Raw genomic sequence first — 25028 nt, forward strand, 5'->3', positions numbered from 1 at the left:
TCACTTCTCAGCGACTCATCATGCTTGGTGATGTGAAAATTAATTTGATACACAAATTAAACCCTATTGATGACAATTGTAGTATATATGCAAGTAGGGATCGTTCTAGACCGGGGATTAACAAGGGATGCTAATCAACACAAATAAGACCTAAAAACACTTAATTAGACTCTATAGACTCACAACTAACTTAAAACACTCAAAACAGCAACAACCAATAAAAAAGACTCAATTATAGACCTAACAAGTGATTTTGACGAAAATAAGACTTAACTTGACTCCAAAAGACTAAATAACACTAAACTAGACTTAGAAACACCAAACTGACTCTAAACAGCACAATACTAGCAAATAGACACAAAACTGACTCTATGGAGTTATTTGGACGAAATTTAACTAACTTATACTCAAAACACAAAATTGGACAGATTTGAACACTTTTCTAACTAATCTAACACACTTAATAAAAGGGGGAATTGATTTGGACGAAATTAATTAAACTAGGCAGATTGCAAAACTCAATAGATTAGACACTAAATTAGGTGAATTGAATGGGTGAAAGGCTAGTTAGAGGGTCCTTCTCCACACATGACATATGCATACAAAACAACTTCCAGTTATTATTCCTTTAGACTATGAATGACAATGCCCCAAATTAACCATGAAAAGCATAAATTAACTTTCAGATTTTCCTTAACTCATTGAATTGGATGGAATACGCATCGCAACCAAATTATCTTTCTCAAGTTCTCTATATGAAACATATAATAAAGATACATATCAAAAGTCATTAAGTTCTATGAAAATCATAAGCATTGACAAGGCATTCATCACTATGAAACGCATGAGACTCATGCCAATGATTCACTTAACACGATTGTGACTAGCAACCTTCACTACTTGTAAATATAAGCAAATAACGATTAGGTGAAATTCCCTTATACTCTAGCATCAAATTCATGCATGCAAATTAAGTGTCGACCCTCAATCAACATACATAAACAAGTTTTGATAACTCAGATAAGCAAATTGCATTCAAGACTTAAGAAACAATAACTGGATGTAATTAATTCATATAAAACATATAATCATGGCTTCGAATTCACCTCCAACTATAAAGAAATTAGTTCCACATGTTCATCATAATTGAAAACCAAGTTAAAATAAACATTGAACTAAAACTAGGATAGAAAGCACCCAGAAACACTCCACACTCCAATGGCAGATTATGAACCCTCCTTGGATGGTAGATTGCACGGCACTCTTCTTCTCATTCCTTCCTTGCTTTCGGCACTAGGATGGTTTTGGTGTATGTGGTGTTTGATGGCTGAATCTATGATTGAATGAATGAATGAATGGATGGTGGGGGGGTTGCAGCACAAACATGAATATATATATATATATATATATATATATATATATATATAATGCACGGCAAACCCTAGGGATATCAGATTAGGGTTAGGGTTTGGTAGAAATCAGGTGGGAGAAGGACTAGGGTGCACCAAAATATGAAAGGAAAAGGATTGCACAATCTTAGGAGAAAAGGATTGTAGGTTTTAGGGCTTCTAGAAGAAGGAGAGGCGCCACCTTTTTAGGGATTCTAGAAACAATGTGTTTTGTGGCAGAAATTGGACTTCTAGAGGGAATAAAGGGTGCTGCATTCTTTTAGGATCAGATAAGGTCTTCTAGAACCATATATTTAAGTGTACAAATCTGAAATTAAGCCCTTTTTGCAGTTGAAGTTAAGGTGGAACAAGATTAGGTTAGGATAAGATAAGGTTCTTTCGATAATGTTCCATGTTTCTTGCTCTTTCCTTATCTTCTTTGTCTTGAACTTGTTTCTCCAGATTTGTAGCATGTTCCTAGCCTCTTTTGACTCCAAATTTGTCCATCCACCTTTCTCCATATGCAAGCTATCCATAATAAGCCCAAAACTGCTTTAAAAGGCTTAAAATTACCTTTTCTTGCCAACTTTGTCATTAGGACCTACAAACACACGAAAACAGCTTAAAATACTATAATAAGCAGTAATTAGCTAACTAACTGCAAGGAAACAACATAACTAAGTAGCATAAATATGCTCCTATCACTTGGCAGCTCCAATCATCATATTAGCAGTTTGAAAATGAGTACTCGAGAGCAATGTTAGGTAAGCAATCAGGAAAGTTTCCAGGCAGTCAGTTCCTGATTGAAAATTTGATTTCAAGTTCCAACTGATTGCTTTCTTTCTCTTTAGTCCTCCAGGTGAGAATAAGGACAAAGAAAAGGACAGGAACATTGAATGATATGAGATACTTTTGCTTTCGTCCCTGATGATATGATATATTCTTGCTCTGGTGTGACTTATTTGAAAAGGTATTCTCAGAGAGGAAGAAAACTGAGTATTTCGAGAAGCTTTGTTAAAGATGCATTCTCGGAGAGGAAGAAGAGTTAGATATTTTTGTAGGTCTGCCTTGTTATGGAAGATAGAGGTCGACATATATAGCGATTTCCCAATAATAGGTAGTGGTGTTGTGCCTTGTCAGCAACTATGGTGTAATTAAAACAGTAAGATTCACGTGTTTTCAACTTTATGAGAGATCTTTGACAAAGTTGCATGTGATATCCAAAAGCTAAGATTGCGTCTGAGAAATGTTGACGAACTTTATCCTGAAAATCTGGCTTTTGAAATTTGGAGAGCGGTGTCTCTTTGATTTTTGAACAAGTGGTCATGTTGTTTCTTCTTTTACAGAGGCATCAATTGTGCTCAAAATGTATGCTTGAAAAACTACTGCATGTAGAATTTTCCCTTTCTTGCACTTTTGAGATTTCATCTGACCTCTTTTTTCCTTCATCATTTCTGAAAAATGGCTTGCCCATCTGCTTAGATTTAAGTCTTAAGAGTGGTACAGACGAGCTATGTTAGGATAATATATGGCACCCGTCCTTCTTATCTTCTAATGGTCATCTTACGGTTGGGAACTCTATGATGAAGAATGACCTAATCGCTACAGTGGTAACTATGAATCTTCTCACTCCCAAGGATAATAGAATCCTTTCAAATCGGTCTGATGAGTTGGCCGTTTAAGACTCATTGGCTCTTAGTATTCAGTGTGCGAGTTTTGTTTCTAATATGGGCTAACGCTTACTTGCTCGAACTCACCAAGTTGAATCATTGATTAGAGGGCTCAAGCAAGAGAATAGAGTGTTACACATGCTTGCAAATAATTACTCGACGAGCATGAAAAGAAAGCTCGACCAGCTACTAGAATTCGAAGGTCGGACTCAAAATGACAATCAGGGGTTCGAGTCTTTATTCCAAAGACACCCATTGTCTCAACCGTTTGGAGTTTCACAAAGCATTGAGGCTCCAAATAATCAACCTCTGGTGCCTTCCCCTTCTGGGGTATTTCTGAGTACTGAGGCTTCACATAAGCAACCTTTGTGAAGGTTCCCTCCTGTTTGTTTGTTTTAACTCATGTGTATGTAATTTTTCAGAGATACTAATAGATAAGCTTTATTTCATTTAATGTATTATGCCAAATACAATAAAGCATATACTTCACTAAGATGTGGTACTTCTGGACCAATTATCAATTTATCTTTACCTTCACGAAGATAAATGATCATTCTTAGTGTCTAAATAATTTGAGTATTCAACTCATAATCTTCAATCCATATGATTCTTTATAAACATCATGGATAAGATTCATGTTGGCATATTGTTTGATTCTGCAGTTCGAGACAATATCTCTCTCAACACTTTATAAACTTTCTAGACTCTTCAGGAGTCTAAATTTAATATTATCGACTCTTACAAGAGATTTTAGTATGTTACAACAATATCATAATGATAGTACTCACTAAGGCAATTTATACCATCCATTGGTATTTAAGTACATATTTTATGCTTTACCCTTCCAGGGTTTTCTTCAAGCAATCTAAATCCTTTAGGGATTTTCTACACTTCATGACACATTTTCCTTTGGAATTTATACAGAGCAACTTGCTTCCATGTATATTTGAGGGATTTACTTATGGAGATATGATGTGGGTGACTCATAACCCTTCGTATATAATTCTCCATTCATGTGAACTTGTTTATAAGAGCATAATTTCAGGTTTCAATTAGTAACCTTGTGTTATATCATGTGAGTGTAATTCATTGTATTAAAAATGCCCATATGTAACCTCATTTGGTTCAACATCTTTTGGCTATTTGTATTATATACACATATAAGTCCATTTTTCCACGTTCTTACAAGATTGTAACGGAATTGCCTTTCTCCATTTTTGGCAAATAATATTTCCTTTCGTCGACGAACAAAAGAACGTGACTCAATATCAATACAGCTCATTGATGAATTTAGTAGCTACTTGTAAAAACCAAAATTACCATTGGTTGTCATCAATCATTGATCCTATATTCTCATGTGCATGCACATGCATAAAAGCTTTTCATTTCTTTGGATATCCATTGCCTCTTCAAGGGCATTACACTATTTCTTCCAGGATAGTCATAATTTAGAGAATGCGGATCATAACCTCCTTTAGAGTGTTATAGAGCTGGGATTTTAATTTCCACTTTCGGGAGTTAAGTCATTGGAACCTATATGTTTATCATGCTTCATGCATGAGACATCAATATTCCCATGTCCGCAGATTGTCCTTTTTGGGACATGTATCCATACGGCGATTGTCACGCTTCTGGCATGCAACAATTATGCTTGGGAAATGCAATAGTTCAATAGTGTCATATTCTTCTTCTTTCAAAGTACTGAACCTTTTGAATCTAAGGGTTTGCCACGCTTCAGGCGTGTAACAGATTTGCTACCACATTATTTTGTCCAACATGAACATCAATTCATGTAGGCACATTTGCAACAAGTATATGTGATTTTATTACTTTCGTTGCATCATTAAATGCATATGGCATTTGATTTGCATATCGTTGCATTATTCAATTATTCTCACTTCGTTTTTATATTGATTGCTTCATGAATCAAAATAAGACAAATTCTCTTCGTTCTTCTGGAACGGTCTTTTCTCATCATTGTTTTGGAATGATATTTTCTCATCATTCTTCTGGAACAATGTTATTTTCTCCCCTTAACGGCGGGAAAACTGTTTTATCAAAATCCTAGTCTACGGTAAACATATCCCTAGTCAAGAGTTTCAAATGTTAAATGATAGATGGTGAATCAAATTCAACATAAATTTCCAGTTTGCCTTCAGGCCTCATTTTTAGTACATTGTGGCAGTGCAATAGGCACATAGATAACATAATCAAAACTTGTACATGTGTAATGTTTGGCTGGTGCCCAAACACAAGTTGCATTAAGAAATATTGATGGTTGGTAACTGGTCTCAACCAAACTTAATAGTGAATTATGTATAATGGTATGTCCACATGTAGAAAAACTTGCAATCTCGTTTTCATGAGCAGAGCGTTGGTAATCAATTTCATCCGCTTAATAAATGCTTCTGCTAAATCATTTTTGAGTATGAACATGAGGAACTTGGTGTTCACATCAATGCCCAATGACATGCAATAATCATCAAAACTTGAGATGTAAACTCTCCAGCAAAATGTATCATACATCAAGGAACTTTTGGTCCTTATTTAATAGCCTATGAATTGGGACTCTCATGGCCTTTATTACAATTAAGTTATGGCACTTCAGCTCTTCAAACTTAAGGTACGTATCAAGAAACTTCATGTCCGATCTTAATGATCTAGGGACTTCATTCCTGATCTTTTTGCATGATGGAACTTCGGGTCTAATCATTTTATGTGATGAGGATCAAGAAACTTCAGGTTCTTATCTAATCAAGGAACTTCGGGTCCAGTATGTACTCATCATAACAAAAAGAAGTACAATAAATAAATTAAAGCAATAGGCGGTAATTCCAACCATGGTAAATAAATTGCTTTTAAGTAAATAAAGCTTGTGAAAAGGGTTTTGATTCAGCACCATTCACATAAATATCAAAACTTTAAAGCAAAGGGTAATAATTCTACCCACTATAAATAAATAGAACTTGTGATAGGGTTTTAAACCAACACCATGCACATCAATATGCCAAAACAACAAATGCAATGATTAAGTCCTCATCTTTTGCTTCTTTTTTTTTTCTTGGTCTGCCACTTCTTTTGTTTCATTCTTTTTATTTTATTATTATTATGATTATTATTTTTTTCATTTCACAACTCTAAGTCCCTTTAATTACTCAAGACGTAATAGTAACAATAAGTTCCAATTGGTGTTCCTCCTTCAGTGAATTTCGAAAAAGTCGAAACGGTTCCCATAAGTTTTGGAGTCAAGAGTGTTTGCAAATTATGAGAAAATCAAACCATTATATTTAGTTCAAAATTTAGTATGATATGGATAAGAGGATACCGAACAACTTTCGTGAAGAAACAATTTTGATCAGAGCTACCCAAATGGAGTTTTGGTACTCATAAGGCGCCTGTCCAATTTTCTGCGAAAATTGAAAATTGGTTTGGTATTTTAGGCATTTGTGATGATCGCATCGTTGGAATTTTTTGAAAATTCGATATGTTGTAGGTACTGGGCGGACGAACAACTTTGAAGAAGAAAGTATTTCAATCCGAGGTTTGTTAATTGGAGTTCTGAGGATGTTTATATGGTTGTCAGATTCTTTACGAATTTTGAGTTTGTACCCTTTTGCTTCTGCAAATGATGATATACAGTCATACAACAACATATATATATTTGCTTAAGGGAAATCAGTAGTACAAAGATTTTATGATGAAATGAAAAGATTTTCTTATCTGTGAGATTCTAGGCAACATAGGTGAACATGATTTGTGGTTTTGTGCTTTCCACCGACACGAGAGCTTCTCGTGTTGATAACGTGTTGTAAAATCGATGGTGTGTGCAGTGGAATAAATAAACAAGACACAAAATTTATGAGGTTCCTTTATAGTTAGTGTGACTGGAGTACGTCCTCGAAGCAGCAGTGATGCTTTCATTTATAATCTGAAGTAATAAGATTACAAAAATATCTCTCTCTATTCTCTCCTCTTTTTTTTCTTCTCTCTACCGTGAGCCTTGTGGCTTCTCTCTTCTTCCTCTCTTCTTCCTTCTTTCTTTTCTCTCTTTTCAGTCGTATGTCTATCTATGTATATATGCTCTCCTTCTTCTCATCCATTTTATAGACAAAGCTTTATACAAAGTTGTGGTGGGATGAACAGTGGATTGGTAGTGGGATAGGTGGCCATCCACAATGAATGGCCTGTGAATTACAACACAAATGTATATTTACTTTAAGAAAATTAGTTATAAAGAGATATAAAAACGGAATGAAAAGATTTTCTTATCTGTGAGATTCCAGCCGACAGAGGTGAGAGGTAAGTAGTGCTTTACTAGATTTATAGCGTTGTGCTTTCCACCGACACGAGAGCTTTTCGTGCTGATAACGTGTTGTAAAATCGACGGTATGTGTGCAGTGAAACATAAAGTAAATAAAACATAATATTTACGACGTTCGGCAAGTGTGCCTACATCCTCGGGGCAGCAGTAATAATTTCTTTTATTATGTGAAATAATAGGAGTACAAAGATAACTCTTACTATTTTCTTTCTTCTCTTTAGCCCAGCTTACTGGTATTTTATTGTGTATCTCACTTCTTTCTCTTCTTTTCCTCTCTCTTCTTTTCTTTCTCCCTTTCTTTCTTTCTCCGTATGCTCTCATTTTATAGGCAAAAAATTATTGTAGCAATACTATTTGCTTTACAAACTTTCTTCATATGAATGATAACCCATCTAATTTTTCTTTGAATGAATAGTAATAAACTATTCATGTGGACCATCCACATATTACATTACAACATTTTTTTTCTTTTTGCTTTGTTTTTGTGTGGTAAAACTTGCCTTCATAATTTCAATTGAGGTCTTGATTCGAAGAGAACCACCTAGGAGGGGTTTCCCGCTACCGTAAGTCTCATATCACAAGTATAAAGTTATGTGTAAAATTGTCGACGTAACTTTATACTAGTAATCTGATATACTCCAACGACGGTGAACCTGTTTCACCTCCATCCTTCTCTTGCATCCGAGATAAAAAGGACCTGAATTCACGAGGGCCATATATTATGTAGTACATTCATGTGTCATTGTCTTCTCCAGTCGTTATAACTGGTTCTTATTTAACTCACACCCCCTCCCTCTTTCTCTCTCTTCAAGTTTATGCTTTAGATACTTGGTGTTCTCAGGGCTTCCACAGGAAAAAAAATATCTACTTTTTACTGAAAAAGGACACAAATTTATTAAAAAGACGGGATTTTTTTTACAAGAAAATGAAATTAAGGAATATCTTTCCTTTTCCCCCTTTCTCTCTCATCATCCACTCTCTCTCTCATCATCCACTCTCTCTCTCTCACGCCTCCTTATAAGAAATCCATTCCAACCAATCAGAATGCAGCAAACTCCATCACAATGACCCAAACAGATTAGCTTACCACACTCCCATTGCCCGCTTCTTGATTCTCCTTCTCTCTCTCCTCCCTCTCTCACTCCTCCAAAAATTATAGACCAAATTGAAACTCTACCTCATAAAAAAACTTCCCTCATAATTCCCTGACTACCCATTAAGCCACGTGTCCCCAACTTCCACCACTGGCCATGAAAACCAACTGTTTCTTCCTCACTCCCCCAAGTGTCGTTCTGCTCTCCTCCCTCCCTTCACACAAACTATAAGACTCCAATCTTCTCCAGAACCCAAAGAAAAAGAAAGAGAGCTCTCTGCTTTTCTCTTTCTCCCTCTCTCTCTCTAGCTCTATTTCTTTCTCTCTCTCTCTCTCTCTCTCTCTCTCTCTAACTCCACTTTCTCACTCCTCACTTTTGAAACAGAGGAGTCTCTGCTTTTGGTGGTGGAGAGAAGCTGATTGGCAATGGCTTCATTGGTGTCTTCACCTTTCACCTTACACAACGCAAAAACAGACCAACTTTCTTCCCTCTCCAGAAAGCAATACTTTCTCCACTCCTTCCTCCCCAAAAAAACCAGCAATTTGGGCTCAAAGTCCTCCCTCAAAGTGAAATGTGCCATGGGCAATGGCCTCTTCACCCAAACCACCCAGGAAGTCCGCCGCATCGTCCCCGAAAACAAGCAGGGCCTCCCCACTGTCAAAATTGTCTATGTCGTCCTGGAGGCTCAGTACCAATCCTCCCTCACAGCCGCTGTCCAGTCCCTCAACGCCGGCAACCGCTACGCCTCCTTCCAAGTTGTGGGTTATCTAGTCGAAGAGCTTCGTGACGTCGACACCTACAAAATGTTCTGCCAAGACCTCGAGGACGCCAACATATTCATTGGGTCCTTGATTTTTGTGGAGGAGCTTGCAGTCAAGGTGAAGGAGGCTGTGGAGAAGCAGAGGGACAGGATGGATGCAGTATTGGTGTTTCCGTCAATGCCAGAAGTCATGAGGCTCAACAAGTTGGGGTCTTTCAGCATGTCGCAGCTCGGGCAATCGAAAAGCCCCTTTTTTCAGCTGTTCAAGAGGAAGAAGCAGTCCGCCGGGTTCGCTGACAGCATGCTCAAGCTTGTGAGGACTTTGCCGAAGGTGTTGAAGTACCTGCCGAGCGATAAAGCTCAGGATGCTAGGCTTTACATTCTCAGTTTGCAGTTTTGGCTCGGTGGATCGCCGGATAACTTGCAGAATTTCGTGAAGATGATATCGGGGTCTTACGTTCCGGCTCTGAAAGGGGAAAAGATTCCGTATTCAGACCCGGTTTTATTTTTGGATACCGGAATTTGGCACCCTTTGGCACCTTGTATGTATGATGATGTGAAGGAGTACTTGAATTGGTATGGAACTAGGAAGGATGCCAATGAGAAGCTTAAGAGCCCGAATGCGCCTGTGGTCGGGTTGATTCTACAGAGGAGTCACATTGTTACCGGAGATGAGAGTCACTACGTGGCTGTGATCATGGAATTGGAGGCAAGAGGGGCAAAGGTGATACCGATTTTCGCTGGTGGGCTTGACTTTTCAGGGCCGGTTGAGAGGTTTCTGATTGATCCGGTTACTAAGAAGCCGTTCATTCATTCTGCGATTTCGCTTACTGGTTTTGCTCTTGTTGGGGGGCCAGCAAGACAGGATCATCCGCGGGCCGTTGAAGCTCTGATGAAGCTCGACGTTCCATACATTGTCGCATTGCCTTTGGTGTTCCAGACTACTGAGGAGTGGTTGAATAGCACTTTGGGTCTGCACCCAATTCAGGTGGCATTGCAAGTGGCTCTCCCAGAGCTGGATGGAGGCATGGAGCCCATCGTTTTCGCTGGCCGGGATCCTAGAACAGGTCAGTAAAGCTTTATCCTTTTACCATGTCTATGATTCTTAACTAGTCTTCATTTAGCACTTCGGAATGACTACTAAGAAGAAAGCCGGAAGATAAACGCCTTCTTAGTTTTGGAAAGCTTAACCGAAAAAATTATTCTCTGTGCTTCTTCATATGAACCGTTGTATTCGAAATTTACCAAGTGTTTCTTAATATTGTAATGTGATTGCAGGGAAATCACATGCTCTTCACAAGAGGGTAGAACAGCTCTGCATCAGGGCAATCAGATGGGGTGAACTGAAAAGGAAGGCAAAGGTATGCACTTTACGTTTTCTTGTTTCTCCGTAGAATTAAGGAAGTCGCTTTGAACACATGACATGAACCTGTAAAGAACGAACTTTCATGCCTAGTTTCGATATAGAACACTATAATTGCATATCTATCTTTAAAAATGACTATGAAAGAAGTAACTTCATGAATCTGCACTTTTTCGGCTCCTGATGGGGGTCTTCAGGGTTGTGAAGCGGGTGTATCAAGAAATCTTGTAAACCTAAAAGCTTTGAATATGCCTCGAGTTTCATCGTTGCTTCAGTCATTGCTTCAGAATCTAAGATAGAAATTTGATCTTAACGAAGATGACGAAAGTAAATTACCTATTACCTCGGGTGGTATAATGGGATACTAAAATATCATCATCTTCTTGCTGTTCATGAGTAAAATGTATTTCGTAGGCATGATGTCTTCAATCTGTGATTATTCACTGAACAAACTTTGTACACTGATGCAGGCAGAGAAGAAGGTAGCTATCACGGTGTTCAGTTTCCCTCCAGACAAAGGAAATGTTGGAACAGCTGCCTACCTCAATGTTTTTGCCTCAATCTTCTCGGTTCTGCAAGAACTCAAAAGAGATGGTTACAATGTTGAGAGCCTTCCAGAGACTTCAGAGGCCTTGATCGAGGATGTAATTCACGACAAAGAGGCTCAATTCAGCAGCCCAAATCTGAATGTTGCATACAAGATGGGGGTCCGTGAATACCAAAGTCTGACTCCATATGCCACTGCATTGGAGGAAAACTGGGGAAAACCTCCCGGTAACCTCAACTCTGATGGAGAGAATCTGTTGGTATATGGGAAACAATACGGTAATGTCTTCATCGGTGTTCAGCCCACATTTGGCTATGAGGGTGATCCGATGAGGCTACTGTTCTCCAAATCTGCTAGCCCACATCACGGCTTTGCAGCATACTATTCATTTGTTGAAAAGATATTCCAAGCTGATGCTGTTCTACATTTTGGTACTCACGGTTCACTCGAATTCATGCCTGGAAAACAGGTGGGAATGAGTGACGCCTGTTTCCCGGACAGTCTGATTGGGAACATCCCCAATGTTTATTACTATGCTGCTAACAACCCATCTGAAGCTACCATAGCTAAACGTCGTAGCTATGCCAACACTATCAGCTATCTGACTCCTCCTGCAGAAAATGCTGGACTTTACAAAGGTCTTAAGCAGTTGAGTGAGCTCATCTCCTCCTATCAATCCCTGAAAGACACAGGCCGCGGGTCACAGATTGTTAGCTCAATAATCAGCACAGCCAAGCAGTGCAATCTCGACAAGGACGTAGACCTACCCGAAGAAGGAGTGGAAATCTCAGCAAAAGAACGAGATCTTGTGGTTGGAAAGGTGTATTCCAAAATCATGGAGATTGAATCCCGCCTATTGCCTTGCGGGCTTCATGTCATTGGTGAGCCTCCCACAGCCATGGAAGCAGTTGCAACTCTGGTTAACATTGCTGCACTGGACCGTCCAGAAGAAGGGATTTCTTCCCTCCCATCCATATTAGCAGGGACAGCCGGAAGGGACATAGAGGATATTTACAGAAGCAGCGATAAAGGGATATTGAAGGATGTAGAACTTCTTCGGCAAATAACTGACACATCACGGGGAGCAATTTATGCATTTGTGGAGCGTACGACAAATAGCAAGGGCCAAGTAGTTGACGTAGCTGATAAACTAAGCTCAATCCTTGGGTTCGGTATAAACGAACCATGGGTGCAGTACTTGTCAAACACAAAATTTTATAGGGCTGACAGGGAGAAGCTCAGAACATTGTTCGTGTTCTTGGCAGAATGCTTGAAGCTAATTGTGGCTGACAATGAGATAGGGAGTTTGAAACAAGCATTGGAGGGTAAATATGTAGAGCCAGGGCCTGGTGGTGACCCGATAAGAAACCCGAAAGTGTTGCCAACAGGAAAGAATATTCATGCACTTGATCCACAATCTATTCCCACAACAGCAGCAATGCAGAGTGCAAAAATTGTGGTGGAGAGGCTGATAGAGAGGCAGAAGATCGATAACGGGGGAAAGTATCCTGAGACCGTAGCACTTGTATTGTGGGGTACAGACAATATCAAGACCTATGGTGAATCCTTGGCTCAGGTTTTGTGGATGGTGGGTGTATTACCAGTTGCTGATGCTTTTGGACGGGTCAACCGGGTGGAGATAGTACCTCTCGAGGAGCTTGGAAGACCGAGGATTGATGTCGTTGTCAACTGCTCAGGTGTTTTCAGAGACCTCTTCATCAATCAGGTATTGTCTTGTGATACACGTTAGAAACTTAATGTGGCACTCACAATAGTATAAAATAGTTACGATTTCTCAAAATTTTATTGTCTGCAGATGAATTTGCTTGACCGGGCAGTGAAGATGGTAGCTGAACTAGACGAGCCAGTGGAGAAAAACTTCATCAGGAAGCACGCACTGGAGCAAGCAGAAACCCTAGGGATCGGGGTTCGTGAAGCTGCAACCCGAATCTTCTCCAATGCCTCGGGATCATATTCCTCCAACATAAACCTTGCTGTGGAAAACTCCTCATGGAACGATGAGAAGCAGCTGCAAGACATGTATCTAAGCCGGAAGTCGTTTGCTTTTGATTCTGATGCCCCCGGTGTAGGCATGGCTGAGAACAGGAAAGTTTTTGAGATGGCTCTGAGCACAGCTGAGGCAACATTCCAAAACCTTGACTCGTCGGAGATCTCACTCACTGATGTGAGTCACTACTTTGACTCGGATCCGACCAATCTGGTGCAAAGCCTAAGGAAAGATGGAAAGAAACCCAGTGCTTACATTGCTGACACCACCACAGCTAATGCCCAGGTGAGAATCGATACGCCGGTGTACTATATTTTTGCTTATACTGCAGAATCTCCAGTGTCCAGTTAACAAGCTTGTCTTGCAATGCAGGTTCGCACACTGTCTGAGACCGTACGTCTTGATGCAAGGACGAAGTTGTTGAACCCGAAGTGGTACGAAGGAATGTTGTCAAGCGGATACGAGGGTGTTCGGGAAATTGAGAAAAGGCTGACTAACACGGTTGGGTGGAGTGCAACTTCTGGCCAAGTTGACAACTGGGTGTACGAAGAGGCCAACACAACTTTCATTCAAGACAAGGAGATGTTGGAAAGGCTCATGAAAACGAATCCAAACTCCTTCAGGAAGCTGGTACAGACATTCCTCGAGGCCAACGGACGCGGTTACTGGGACACTGCAGAGGAGAATATTGAGAAGTTGAAGGAATTGTACCAAGAAGTTGAAGACAAAATTGAGGGAATCGATCGGTAAACTCATACCGCGTTGTTGAGAACAGTGTAAATTAATTTGCAAATATCAGTAACACAACGATTTACTGGAGCTCCTCTCTGCCCCTCCCTTCCTCCAGCTCCTTCCAAAAGGACAGGCACTTTTTAACCAGTTCCCCACCGTCGTTCAATTCGTTTTCGGGGATATGTACCTGTACTGCTACTTTGCACATTTTAAAGTCCTATAAATACATGGTTTCACAATTTCTGTCATAAACAATCTCCATATCGTCTGTTAGCTATCAGTTTCCCATACATTGACGGCTCTCAAATGTCAAAATAACAGAACTAGTATTGATTACCATCAGGTTCTTAGTCTGATGACAGTGAATGAGTATGCTTAGTGATTTCGGGGTGTGACCCGTCCCTCACAGGAGGAAGGTTATGAATGAAATCGCCCGAGCTTACTCATTCCCCCCACTGAAATTACATTTCGGGGTTTCTGTAGAGAACGAATTGCCAAAAGAAATAAAGGTTGGAGAGCTAGCCATCGGTACCGGTAAGTCTCGGGGCGTTAAATATCTCAAGATGATATTACGTTTGAGACACAGACATTCTAACAAAAAACCCAAATGTAGCAGTTGCAAGAATTTGAATCAATCTACAAGTCAAATTTGGGATTGTTGAAGACACAAATTCTAATTTCATATATTGATGAACAAAAAGAGATTGATGAATACATCTTTTGGGGGGATCTTCAATCACTAATGAATGGTAAAACGTAAACCTACAGAAAATGAAAACAAGGAAAAAAGCGACCAAAGATAACCCCCTAAAAAAGAAGAAAAGAGTTCCGTATGACAGTTAACGAAATGGTACATGTTTTCTTACACCCTTTTCATGGTATTTTTAGTATCAAAAGAGATGAATTTACCTTCAAACTAACTCCATTAGGAGAGGATCACCTTCTGCCATTACCCTTATTAGTTTAATGAACTCTTGTTCGCTTGTCACACTCCATGGGTGAACCGCAGGTACTTTAGCCGAATACAAGGATGAAGAATTCGTAGAAGGTAGTTGTTCCTCATAGATCATTGTACTGAGCACCGAGTCAAAGTTCTGAGGTGAATCTAATGCTTGAAAGAACATTGGAATGGCAACCTTGTAATGAATTTCTAGATTCCCAACTAGATTAACAAGATCGACGAAGTCAGCTACAAACCGACGAGGGATGTAGAACACCTCAGAACTGCATAATGTGATGCTCTTGCGACTAGTTACACTGTTCTTATAACTGACTTGGAAGTGAACTGGCATCGTGCTAACAACCTTCTTTACCATGCCTGCTTGCTTTGAAAACCATTCTTCTGGGTTGTCTTTTGTTGACACAGTACTCCAAGACTTGGATACCTGAATCCCATTGAAATTGTGAGGGAGAAAGCAATACTATAACGGTTTGAATTTTTAATTTTGTATTCCTATTATAGAAGGTTTATATGTGTGTAAACAGGTTATTCGAAGTCAAGTTACCTCATTTGTGATCCACAATTTAGTTTTGTCTGCCTGTAGAAGATTCCAGTAATTAAGAATAGTATTGTCCTGAAGAAATAAAAATCCATCTGCACCGGAATATCGATCAAAAATTTTGGGCATGTACCTACAAAGAAATATGAAAAAGCACAACCAGAAAATTAGCAATGGCCCATCTTAACTAATTCCAGCTTATAGCTTTAACCAAAATGTAAGTAAAAAACAGTTAGGATTTCACATACAACCATTTCTCCACCATCATAAACTATGAAAATGAATACTTATGAAAAAGTAAAATTGACAGCGAAACTACCAAACTTGCTTTCTAAGGAAGCAATTCAACAGTGCTTCAAATAAAAGATACTTTGTACCAGACATATTCCAGGGGATATGCACAGATTCTGCAGCCTAAAATAGAATTGGGGGTTATAGGACTTGCTTCTGAAGCTGTCTTCAGTTAACTCATCTTATTTAGCAGATAAATGTAACTAGCCCATAGGCCTTTCCAAAAGGCACCAATTCACAAAACCGAGAAGAAATGAAAAACAACAATACTCCTCTAAAATTAAAATATTTTCTAAACCGCGGGGTTTTTTAGTATAACTAATACCAACCATTAACTGCGGAAATTCAATTATAAAACAATCAGGAAGACATGCAACTGAATCTCGAATTCTGGTAACAAGCTACTGAATATGTTGTGGGATCCCAATGCAGATATATACCAAAAAAATAAATAAATGCAGCTTGAGACTACCACCCCTTTAAGCGATGAAACTTTCTGCACTCTGCCTTCAAGAAATGGACAGAGCTTAGAATGACATCCCCTACTTGATGACAAAAACCTATACTGTGGGTATCAATCCCCAAAGTTGTCATAGATGATAAACTCGTGCAACTTAGCTAGGTCACTGATGCCACTCTATTAATTTCATACAAGCAAATTTCTTATGTTAACTGCAAATGCGTCCGGTTATATAAAATTGCATGTCTCAAAAGATGCCCTACTTTTACTTTTAACTGCACGTTTAAGCTCCTATTCTCATCTACTACTATGCCTAACAAGTCTTAAACTATGAGAAGTCCAATACAACTATATCAAGATGGTTTATCCCAGTTGTTCTTGCAACAATTAATCAATACCTTTAAAAATAGAAAACTCAAATGTCCACAATTTTGATATCACTTAAACTTGTATCTAACCTAATCCTTGGATTAATGTATCTAAATCAAAACAAGTTTCAATTGATTACCACGCATCCCCTTCTCTTCTTAATCCTTACTCCCCAGCTACCCAGAAGAATATAGGAAGCGAAACTAAACAATTCAACATGATTGAAAGCCAACAAAGTAATCTAATAAAAGTCTTATAAGCAAGATGAGGTTCAAATTCTTGAGAAAAACGACTTACTTGTATATATTATCCAATTTTCCTTCTTCAACAGCAAGATCGGTGTTCTTTAGATCAGACAAAATGATCACAGTTTTAAATATCCGCCCATAAAGCAATCTCCATTCCAAAGCAGTACGTTCCACAGGTCCACTACAAAACATGATAAGCACAACATTCCCAAAATTCTTCCTCCATCTAATCAAATTTCCAATTTCATAGTTCACTGTTCCTGTTTCCTCAACTCCAAGATGAACTGATGGAAATTTTTGCGGGACAAACTCTTTTGTATCCCCATGACCAATATTTGCCCGTGGCCGATCCAATTCCAATGACATTAATCTAGGCTGCTGATACCCAACAGCAATTAAGTCATGAAGCCAAGCAGCGGTAAACTTCAGATCCTTCTCAGTCCAAAACCCCTCTTCTGCCATGACAAAACTTAACTCCAAAATCTTTTCAAACAACCTATGCTTACCCGATCTCCATGAAACCAAAAATTTGATCAAACGTCCTACATTAACATGAAGATCTTTCTCTTCAGAAAAGGGGTATGCCTGAATTCTATCATACCGATGAACAGTTGGGGGATAAACTACAACATATCCACCTATTTCCCACAAAAGCCTTTGCCCCCAGTAACCCCTTAATATATCAGAAGCCATTGTGCTAACAGAAACAGGAAGCATCAAACCCCAAAATGCCGACGAATGGTAAATAGTATTGAAAGAATTAACAGGCACCATCGTCCCCTGCGGCAATGCCACTTTTGGGGCATGGTCATCAAACCTGATATCAAACGCTTCCAAACCCGATTTTCGTGTAAAATAAAACACAGAATCGACATCAGGAAGTCCATTGGATATACCCTGTTGTATAAACTGCTTTCCACCAAAAACCTCAGTGTAGAACTCTTCATGGCCAAGCTCACCAACATTCTCCAATGGCAAACCTCTCGGCCACACAGAGCGTTGCCCGAAATGAATATACGGGTTCACAATGGTCCTGTTGGGATTCTCATGGCTATACTGCAAGATAGTCTCTTGCCTAGCACCCTCACCCATCAATTCCACATCAAAATGTTTACCCAAATCATCACCAATCACCTCTCCGCGATCATCAGCGTCGAAGATCTTCTTCGCCCCGTGCTGGATCGCAAACAAGTAACCCACACTCTTCCTAACATAAGAATCATAAGGCAGGTACTCCAAAACCCTAAAACCCAATTGAGCTTGTTGTTCAAGGGACAGAAAGATAGCACCTTTGAGGCTCCAATCCGACGGCGTTTTGGAGTTCCCAATCGCCAGGACCTGCCACCCCTTGAGCTTCACAAGCTTCTTGAGCGAGTCAGACGGGTAATCGGAGACGGAAACGACAACCCATTTCTCAGATCGGAAGTTTGCGTAGGGAGACGACGTGTCGGAGATGGTCTTGACGGTGGATTCGAGCTGGGGCATCCGAATCTTCTCGAGGTTCTGAGCCTGGGTCTCGAAGCAGAGCAAGGCGGCGGTGTCACCGATGTTACGGAGGACGAAGAGGGCGGCGACGGTGGCGATCAGAAGCACGACGGTGACGATTTTGTACAGATTCTCGGAAACCCATGTGGAGAAATCGAGATTCGGAGCGAAGGAAAGCGACGCCCTAGAGTTGGAGTGAGAGTATTTTGGGGATTTGGGTCCGTTGCGTTCTTGGACAAACATCGAAACGAATTCAAAACCCCCAAACGCCCCAGATTTTTCTGTATCGACAGACTGCGCTCAGTCAGAAATGCCTTGACTCGGACGCTGTATCGACAGATTGAGATGCACCGATAAACATCCACCCGCAGTGCTGCTTCTGTACAGCAACAAGATGTTGAGAGCTGAGCTGCCGGCTGCGTGTGATTTCAGCAAGTTGGTGAGTGATTGCTTTCTTTCTTTCTCGCACGCTCAAGTTGTTGCACTGCCGACAGGCAACAGGTGTGGTAGTCAGAGAAGAGAGAGAGTTTCTTAAATTTCACGTCTTGATTGAATGCAACTGCTTTCTCTCTCTCTCTCTCTCTCTCTCTCTCTCTCTCTCTCTCTCTTGCAGTTTGGCGGTGGGGACGGGGGGTCTCTGTCTTCTTTCTTCTTCTATTTTATTATTTTTTATTTGTTTATATGAACTGGATCACGTTCTGTAGTTGTTGTAGTTGGCTGTTCTCCATTGCAGCTCTGCAATTTTATGGTATATCCATTGGATCGATGGAGAATTTCTCACACTACTTATCGTATGATCAAGAACGATTTGGCTTACGCCCACATCTCTTTATAATTTATTTATTTTTTTTGGTCAAACTAAGGGGATGTATTTAGTTGAAATTTTAAAAGATTTTAATTCTTTTAACGAATCTAAGGTATTCAATTAGAATTTTAAGTGATTATTTGAAATTCAATATGTATTCAATCAAGATTTTAAGATAATTTATTAAAATCCTTAGAAATCCAGATATATTCAATTAGAATTTTAAAAAAGTTTATAACATTCTAAGTATTCAATTAGAATTTGAATTTAAAGAATTTGGAAAAGTTGACGAATTAGAGGAAATTAGAGAGATTTTGTAGTATATTTTAAGCATTCACAAATCTCACCTCTCCGCATGAGATTTCGAGGGAATTGAATTAAAATTTTACGTAGAATCTCTACAAATCAATTAAACTCCATGAAAATATATTAAAATCTCTCAAATTCCCAAATGAAATACTTTCATTAATTAAAAAAGACAAGTCGTGTGGATGCAAATTTCCGCCATATTCTTATTTGACAAAAATGCACCTGTAAAATAATAACATCTAAGATTAAGATCAAAAGCCTCACGCGCCCATGATTAATGAGGGTCTTTGACTGAAGAATCTTCGATGCCAAAATTAAAATTATGAAAATAATGTGTTTAGGAGTTTGTGGGTAGCAAATGGCTAAGTTTTTTAGTGGGATAATAGGACTATTTATAAGGGAGTGGTATGCTTTATTTGGAGAATAGTGGCCGGCCATATATGGTGTATTTGGAAAATAATTGCAAGATATTATATGAAAAAAAAATATCTTGCAATTAACATGGTAATTAATCCCAAATTAAATAGGAAGTTTTGAGAGTTACCTTTTGAATAAGGATTTGATGAGCAGTGATAAGAGAGATTTGAATAAATACCATTTTGATCACCTTTGACTCTTCCTTGATCGAACCATTATTGTCTGTTGCATGCACGTGGGAATCCCGGTAAGGTAATTTTGTCCATTTTACCCAAAAGTTCACGTGTTACATTCATAATTTTCTTGATTATTTATTGCTCCATAAATGCCCCCACACCTGCTAGGCTGCAAGGGCAGTAAGTGTAGAGATCTTCAACTTAGATGCAGATTCCTACTTGGACTTAGAATTAGATTCTTCAAGGAAAAGGAAATAAATCGCCACCAAAGCCTATTTAAGCCTATCTTAAAGTAGGGGATTAAATCAACTTCCGAGGACAATTATTTATCCTTACAAGAAAGAGAGAAAGCTAGAGGATATTTGTTCCCCTTCCCTTAGCATTCTTCTTCGTTTACCCGTGCAAAGAACCGTCTTCCGTTGATTTCTTTGTCTTCTTTGTGCCACACCAAGGTAAGAAAAACTTAATTTTTTGTCTTCATATTGGGTGGTGCTACTGCAGGGCAACTGTTGGGGTGGTGCGACACATGGGCTGGCAAGGGCCAAGAGACGGCTTAGCATAAGCCAAAGAGATGGTGTGGCAAGGGCCACGACTTGGCTAGAGCCAAGGGTTAGCTCGGCATGGGTTGAGGAAATGTCATGGCATGGGCCACGGTTTGGACTGCTTGCTAAGAATGAGGAAATTGCTTGAGTTTGATTTCTCAGCTGCTGTAGATGAAGCAATCGAGAACGGAGCTGCTAAGATCGGAGCTACTAAAGATGAAGTGTTAGATGGGCAAACTACTAAGTGCGAAGTGGTTGCTGAGGGCATGATGGCTGCTGTAGAGCCCAACGTCATCCAAGTTGCTAAATGAGTAGTCGACTCCATTTAGCTTATGGTGGATTTCGACGACCTTCGTATAAGTTTATCAATTTGCTAGAAATTTAATAAATTGCTTTCGTTTTGCTCCATCTTTGTTTTTCTTAAAACTTTGCTTGCTTGAAGTGTCTTACAAAAATTTTAGCCATAAAATTGTCGGTTAAGCACGCTGATTCGAAAAAAGTTAACGATCCCACGAAGTCACTATGGCCGTGAGTTTTGGCTTTTTGGGGCGTCGAGCTGTTAAGTTTGTCGTTAGCTGTTGCCCCTGACCATTTGCTGCTTAGCTGGTATTCTGTGTGGCCTAGATGGGTGTAGGGAATTGGTTTTCTCTCTTGCATTGGAGATCTTACCAAGATGGGTGTCAGTGAATCGGTTTATCCTCTCGTTCTGGAGAGCTTACCTAGATGGGTGTCGGGTTTACACTCTCACACTAGAGAGCAATTAGTTTACCCTTTCGTACTGGAGAGCTTGCCGTTATGGGTGTCGGGGAATTGGTTTACCCTATCGCACTAGAGAGCAAACCTAGATGGGTGTTGAGGAAGCGGTTTACCCTCTCACATTTGAGAGCAATTAGGTTATCCTCTCGCATTGTAAAGTAGACCCAGATGGGTGTCGGAGGATTAATTTACCTTCTCGCACTGGAGAGCAATTAGTTTATCCTCTTGTACTATAGAGCTTACCCAGATGTGTGTCAGGGAATTGGTTTACCCTCTCGCACTGGAGAACAATTAGTTTATCCTCTCGCACTGGAGAGCTTACCCAAATGGGTGTCGGGGAATTGGTTTACCCTCTCGTATTGGAAAACAATTAGTTTATCCTCTCACACTGGAGAATAAACCTAGATGGGTGTCGGGTGATTAGTTTACCCTCTCGTATTAGAGAGCAATTAGTTTATCCTTTCGCACTGGAGAGTTTACCCAGATGTGTGTTAGGGAATTGGTTTACCCTTTCGCACTTGAGAACAATTAGTTTATCCTCTCGCACTGGAGAACAGACCTATATGGGTGTTAGGATATTGGTTTACCCTTTCGCACTGGAGAGCATAAAAGTCATTGTGGGCGCAGTTGAGGAAAACTAGACTACTAAACAACTGAAATAATCCTTAGTTGTGAGGTATTGTTCAACGATCTACTTGAGACTTCGAACTACTTGTGGAACTCGCGTAAGGGTGTAAGTAGGAAACGCAACAAGCTGTTCCCAGACTTTCTTCAAGTATTGCGCCATCGTTAGATGTTTCGTCGTGTGCCCTTCAGAGGCTTGGTTGGTGATCAGCTGAGAATCTGAATGGATTGCAAGCTTCTTCATCGCTAAGTCTTTTGCTAACAAAGCATTATCTTCTGCTCTATCATTAGATGCCTTGAAGTTAATAGTATCATGGGCTTGGTTGGCCCAATTAGGAGCCACATAGTAAGATCGGTAGGGCTAGGAGCCGTGGTGCAAGATCGGTATAATTAGGAGCCGTGGTGACAGATCAAGGGTGGTCGGAAACTGTGGAGCATTCATAACTGTGAGGGCGGAGCTAGGGCTAGCTTGGGCTAGGTTGTGCACAACGGGAGGAATTGGACCACTAGGTCCTAGATGCTCAGCTACTAGTGATGTGTTGCTCTAATATTGAATTGTCTAGAATGATGAGAACAAGACATGCTACCGATTTTGGCTATTGTATCATTTTGGTACTCATCTGCCCCTATTACGCCATTAAGCTGGGTTGCTGCATTTATTGGAATATAAGTAGCCTTTGTATTCGTCAGTGTGTGTAGGATGGTTTCATTTGCTCGATCTTGTCAATGAAAGGTGACTTGCTTATGTTGGTCATATCTCATTGGAGTACCTCGTCAGTAGCTTCATTGCGCTGGAAATCTTGCAATCGTTCGTCAAGAGCCTCTCAACTTCTTCGTGAGTTTGCCTCAGCTAGGGCAACATAGCTTTCGGCTGCCCCCGATCGTGACCTATTGGTCTAGGCTACTATTCTCTGTGCTCGACTCGTCTATGTTGTGGCTGCAGTGCATGTGGTACGTTCCTGGTAGGCGAGCGGGTTACTCTCAAGCTGTCGATTGAACTTGAGCCGAATTAAGTAACTGCCTCTCTCCATCCATTGTGTTGCAAACTATGATGTGAGGTGGAGAATGCTCATTGCGACCTAACCACGAATGAACACTTCACTTGGAAGGTTGTCCATGTTAATTATCAGAGTGTAGCCACAACCGTGAATGTATACTAGTCTGTGGGCCTAACCGAGAGTGCATACTCATCTGCACACTAAAACGAGAATATACATTCTCGGGGGTCCAGTTAGGAGTGTACAATGCCAGAATGCTTAGTTCGTGGCTAGTCGAGAGGTTGCTTACCAGGACGTTGCTAGAGAGGTTCATTGTCTGCCCTTGCCCTACTTCGAGACACCTTGTCTGGGGTACTCTGTATCTAGATATGCTGCAAAAGTTGATTCACCATGGTCGCTTGCTGCACGAGGGCGCTAGTCAACTCTATGACTTGTTGAGACTAGTGTTGTTCACCATGTGAGGTAGAAGAGCTTGGACAGTATGCGTCTCCTTGAGTAATGGAAGTGTAATGGACTCCGAATGCGAGATTTGGGTTGGGATATGTCAAATCTGTGAAAATACCCCCAGTTCAATCGTCGATCCAAAAATCTGAAGGCAAGATGGTTGAACCGTTCTTAGACTAGTTTGGATCACCAAATAGATCACGACAGTGAGTTCGGCCGTAGAAGTGGGCTATGCCACGTGCAGGGCGAGTTGCGGCGCTAAGAGCTCGTTGGATCTAGGTTGAGGGGATTGTTAGCATGGCTTGGGCCTGCGATGCGCCTTGGGCCAGCTCATGACGAGCCTGGCTCAACTGCCTTGCAACGTGGGCTTGCTGCCATTGAGCTGCCCCATTCCCTACTGCCACGGTAGTCCTCGTGACTAGCATGGTAGTGGTGCTCCGTGGTGATAAAGTTGCTCCTATTGCCATTGTGTTGAGCCTCATGGATCGTCGTGATGGGGCTACGTCTCATCCTCCATCACTTGATCTGGATCTTTGAACGTAAGAAGTTTCGTTCATCGTGGTTTCTGAATTTCCCGGCATTGTATTTTTCCCTTACCTCTATTCAAAGAATTAAAAAGTTATAGGAATAAGAAAGTACGAAAAATTTACGAACGAATGAGAAATGAGAAACTTTGAATGTGAGAGTCTTCTTCGAGCGTGTGAATCAAGCTCTCAATGAAAGCACCAATTTGTGGATGAAAATTTCCGCCATCTTCTCCTTTGACGAAAATGCACATGCAAAATAATAGCACCTAAGATTAAAACCAAAAGCCTCATGCGCCCACGATGAATGGGGGGGGGGGGGACTTTGGCCGAAGAATCTCTAATGCCAAAGTTAGAATTATGAAAAGAATGTGTTTAGAAGTTTGTGGGTAGCAAATGACTTAGCTTTTTAGTGGGATAATAGAGCTATTTATAGAGGACTGGCCGGCCCTATTTGGAGAATAGTGGTCGGCCATCTATGGTGTATTTAGAGAATAATTGCAAGATATTATGTGAAATAATATCTTACAATTAACATGGTAATTAACCCCAAATTAAATAGGAAGTTTTGGGAGTTACCTTTTGAATAAGGATTTTGTGAGGAGTGATAGGAGGGATTTGAATAAATACCTTTCTGATCACCTTTGACTCCTCCTGGATTGAGCCGTTATTGTCCGTTGCATGCGCGTGGTAATCCCGGTGTGCCTCAAAGGTAATTTTGTCGTTTTAATCCAAAAGTCCACATGTCACCTCCATTATTTTCTTGATTATTGTTTGCTCCACAGGCAGTTAAAGGCAGCCCACTACCTACATACAAACCCAACAATAACAAGAAAAATACAGTAGATAGACTCAAAAGTGGCTAGCTGGACAATAACAAAAAAAACCCTAATACTGAAAAGGAAACTAGCAGCCACTAGATGCGCCTACATCGTAAGGCCACCACCATGACCAAGAGAACGAACCAACGGAACAATTGGATCAACGGAAAATGGGGGTGAGTGAGTTACCTGTGCAGTAAGCGCTCCCATAATCCTACCAAATAGTGCTAAAAGCACTTTAACAACCACTTAACACCTGAGGAGAAACACATGAGCTGAGTAGCAGAGGCCGATGGTTAAGGATGCGCGACGTAAAGTAGCATCAGGGCGAAAGAAGGCCATAAAGGTCTAGATTGAGACAAACTCATGAGAATCAA

General features: G+C 40.3%; 2 protein-coding genes across 2 annotated transcripts; one reads left to right on the forward strand and one right to left on the reverse strand.

The window, feature by feature from the left end:
- Positions 1 to 8519: 8519 nt before the first annotated feature.
- Positions 8520 to 14135, forward strand: LOC137745707 (magnesium-chelatase subunit ChlH, chloroplastic). The gene is made up of 5 exons (XM_068485704.2): positions 8520 to 10300; positions 10512 to 10594; positions 11067 to 12869; positions 12960 to 13436; positions 13524 to 14135. Exons 1-5 carry the CDS (start codon positions 8899 to 8901, stop codon positions 13899 to 13901), a joined length of 4143 nt encoding a protein of 1380 aa, XP_068341805.2. The 5' UTR covers positions 8520 to 8898; the 3' UTR covers positions 13902 to 14135.
- A 403-nt stretch (positions 14136 to 14538) lies between these two features.
- LOC137745031 (transmembrane protein, putative (DUF288)) lies at positions 14539 to 19037 on the reverse strand. The gene is made up of 3 exons (XM_068484884.2): positions 16800 to 19037; positions 15389 to 15515; positions 14539 to 15268 (listed from the first exon to the last, which is right to left on the reverse strand). Exons 1-3 carry the CDS (start codon positions 18476 to 18478, stop codon positions 14795 to 14797), a joined length of 2280 nt encoding a protein of 759 aa, XP_068340985.2. The 5' UTR covers positions 18479 to 19037; the 3' UTR covers positions 14539 to 14794.
- Positions 19038 to 25028: the final 5991 nt, after the last annotated feature.

This window comes from Pyrus communis, chromosome 12, assembly GCF_041283825.1.
Source record: "Pyrus communis isolate YQ-2024b chromosome 12, ASM4128382v1, whole genome shotgun sequence".
In the NCBI taxonomy this organism is placed as follows: Eukaryota; Viridiplantae; Streptophyta; class Magnoliopsida; order Rosales; family Rosaceae; genus Pyrus; species Pyrus communis.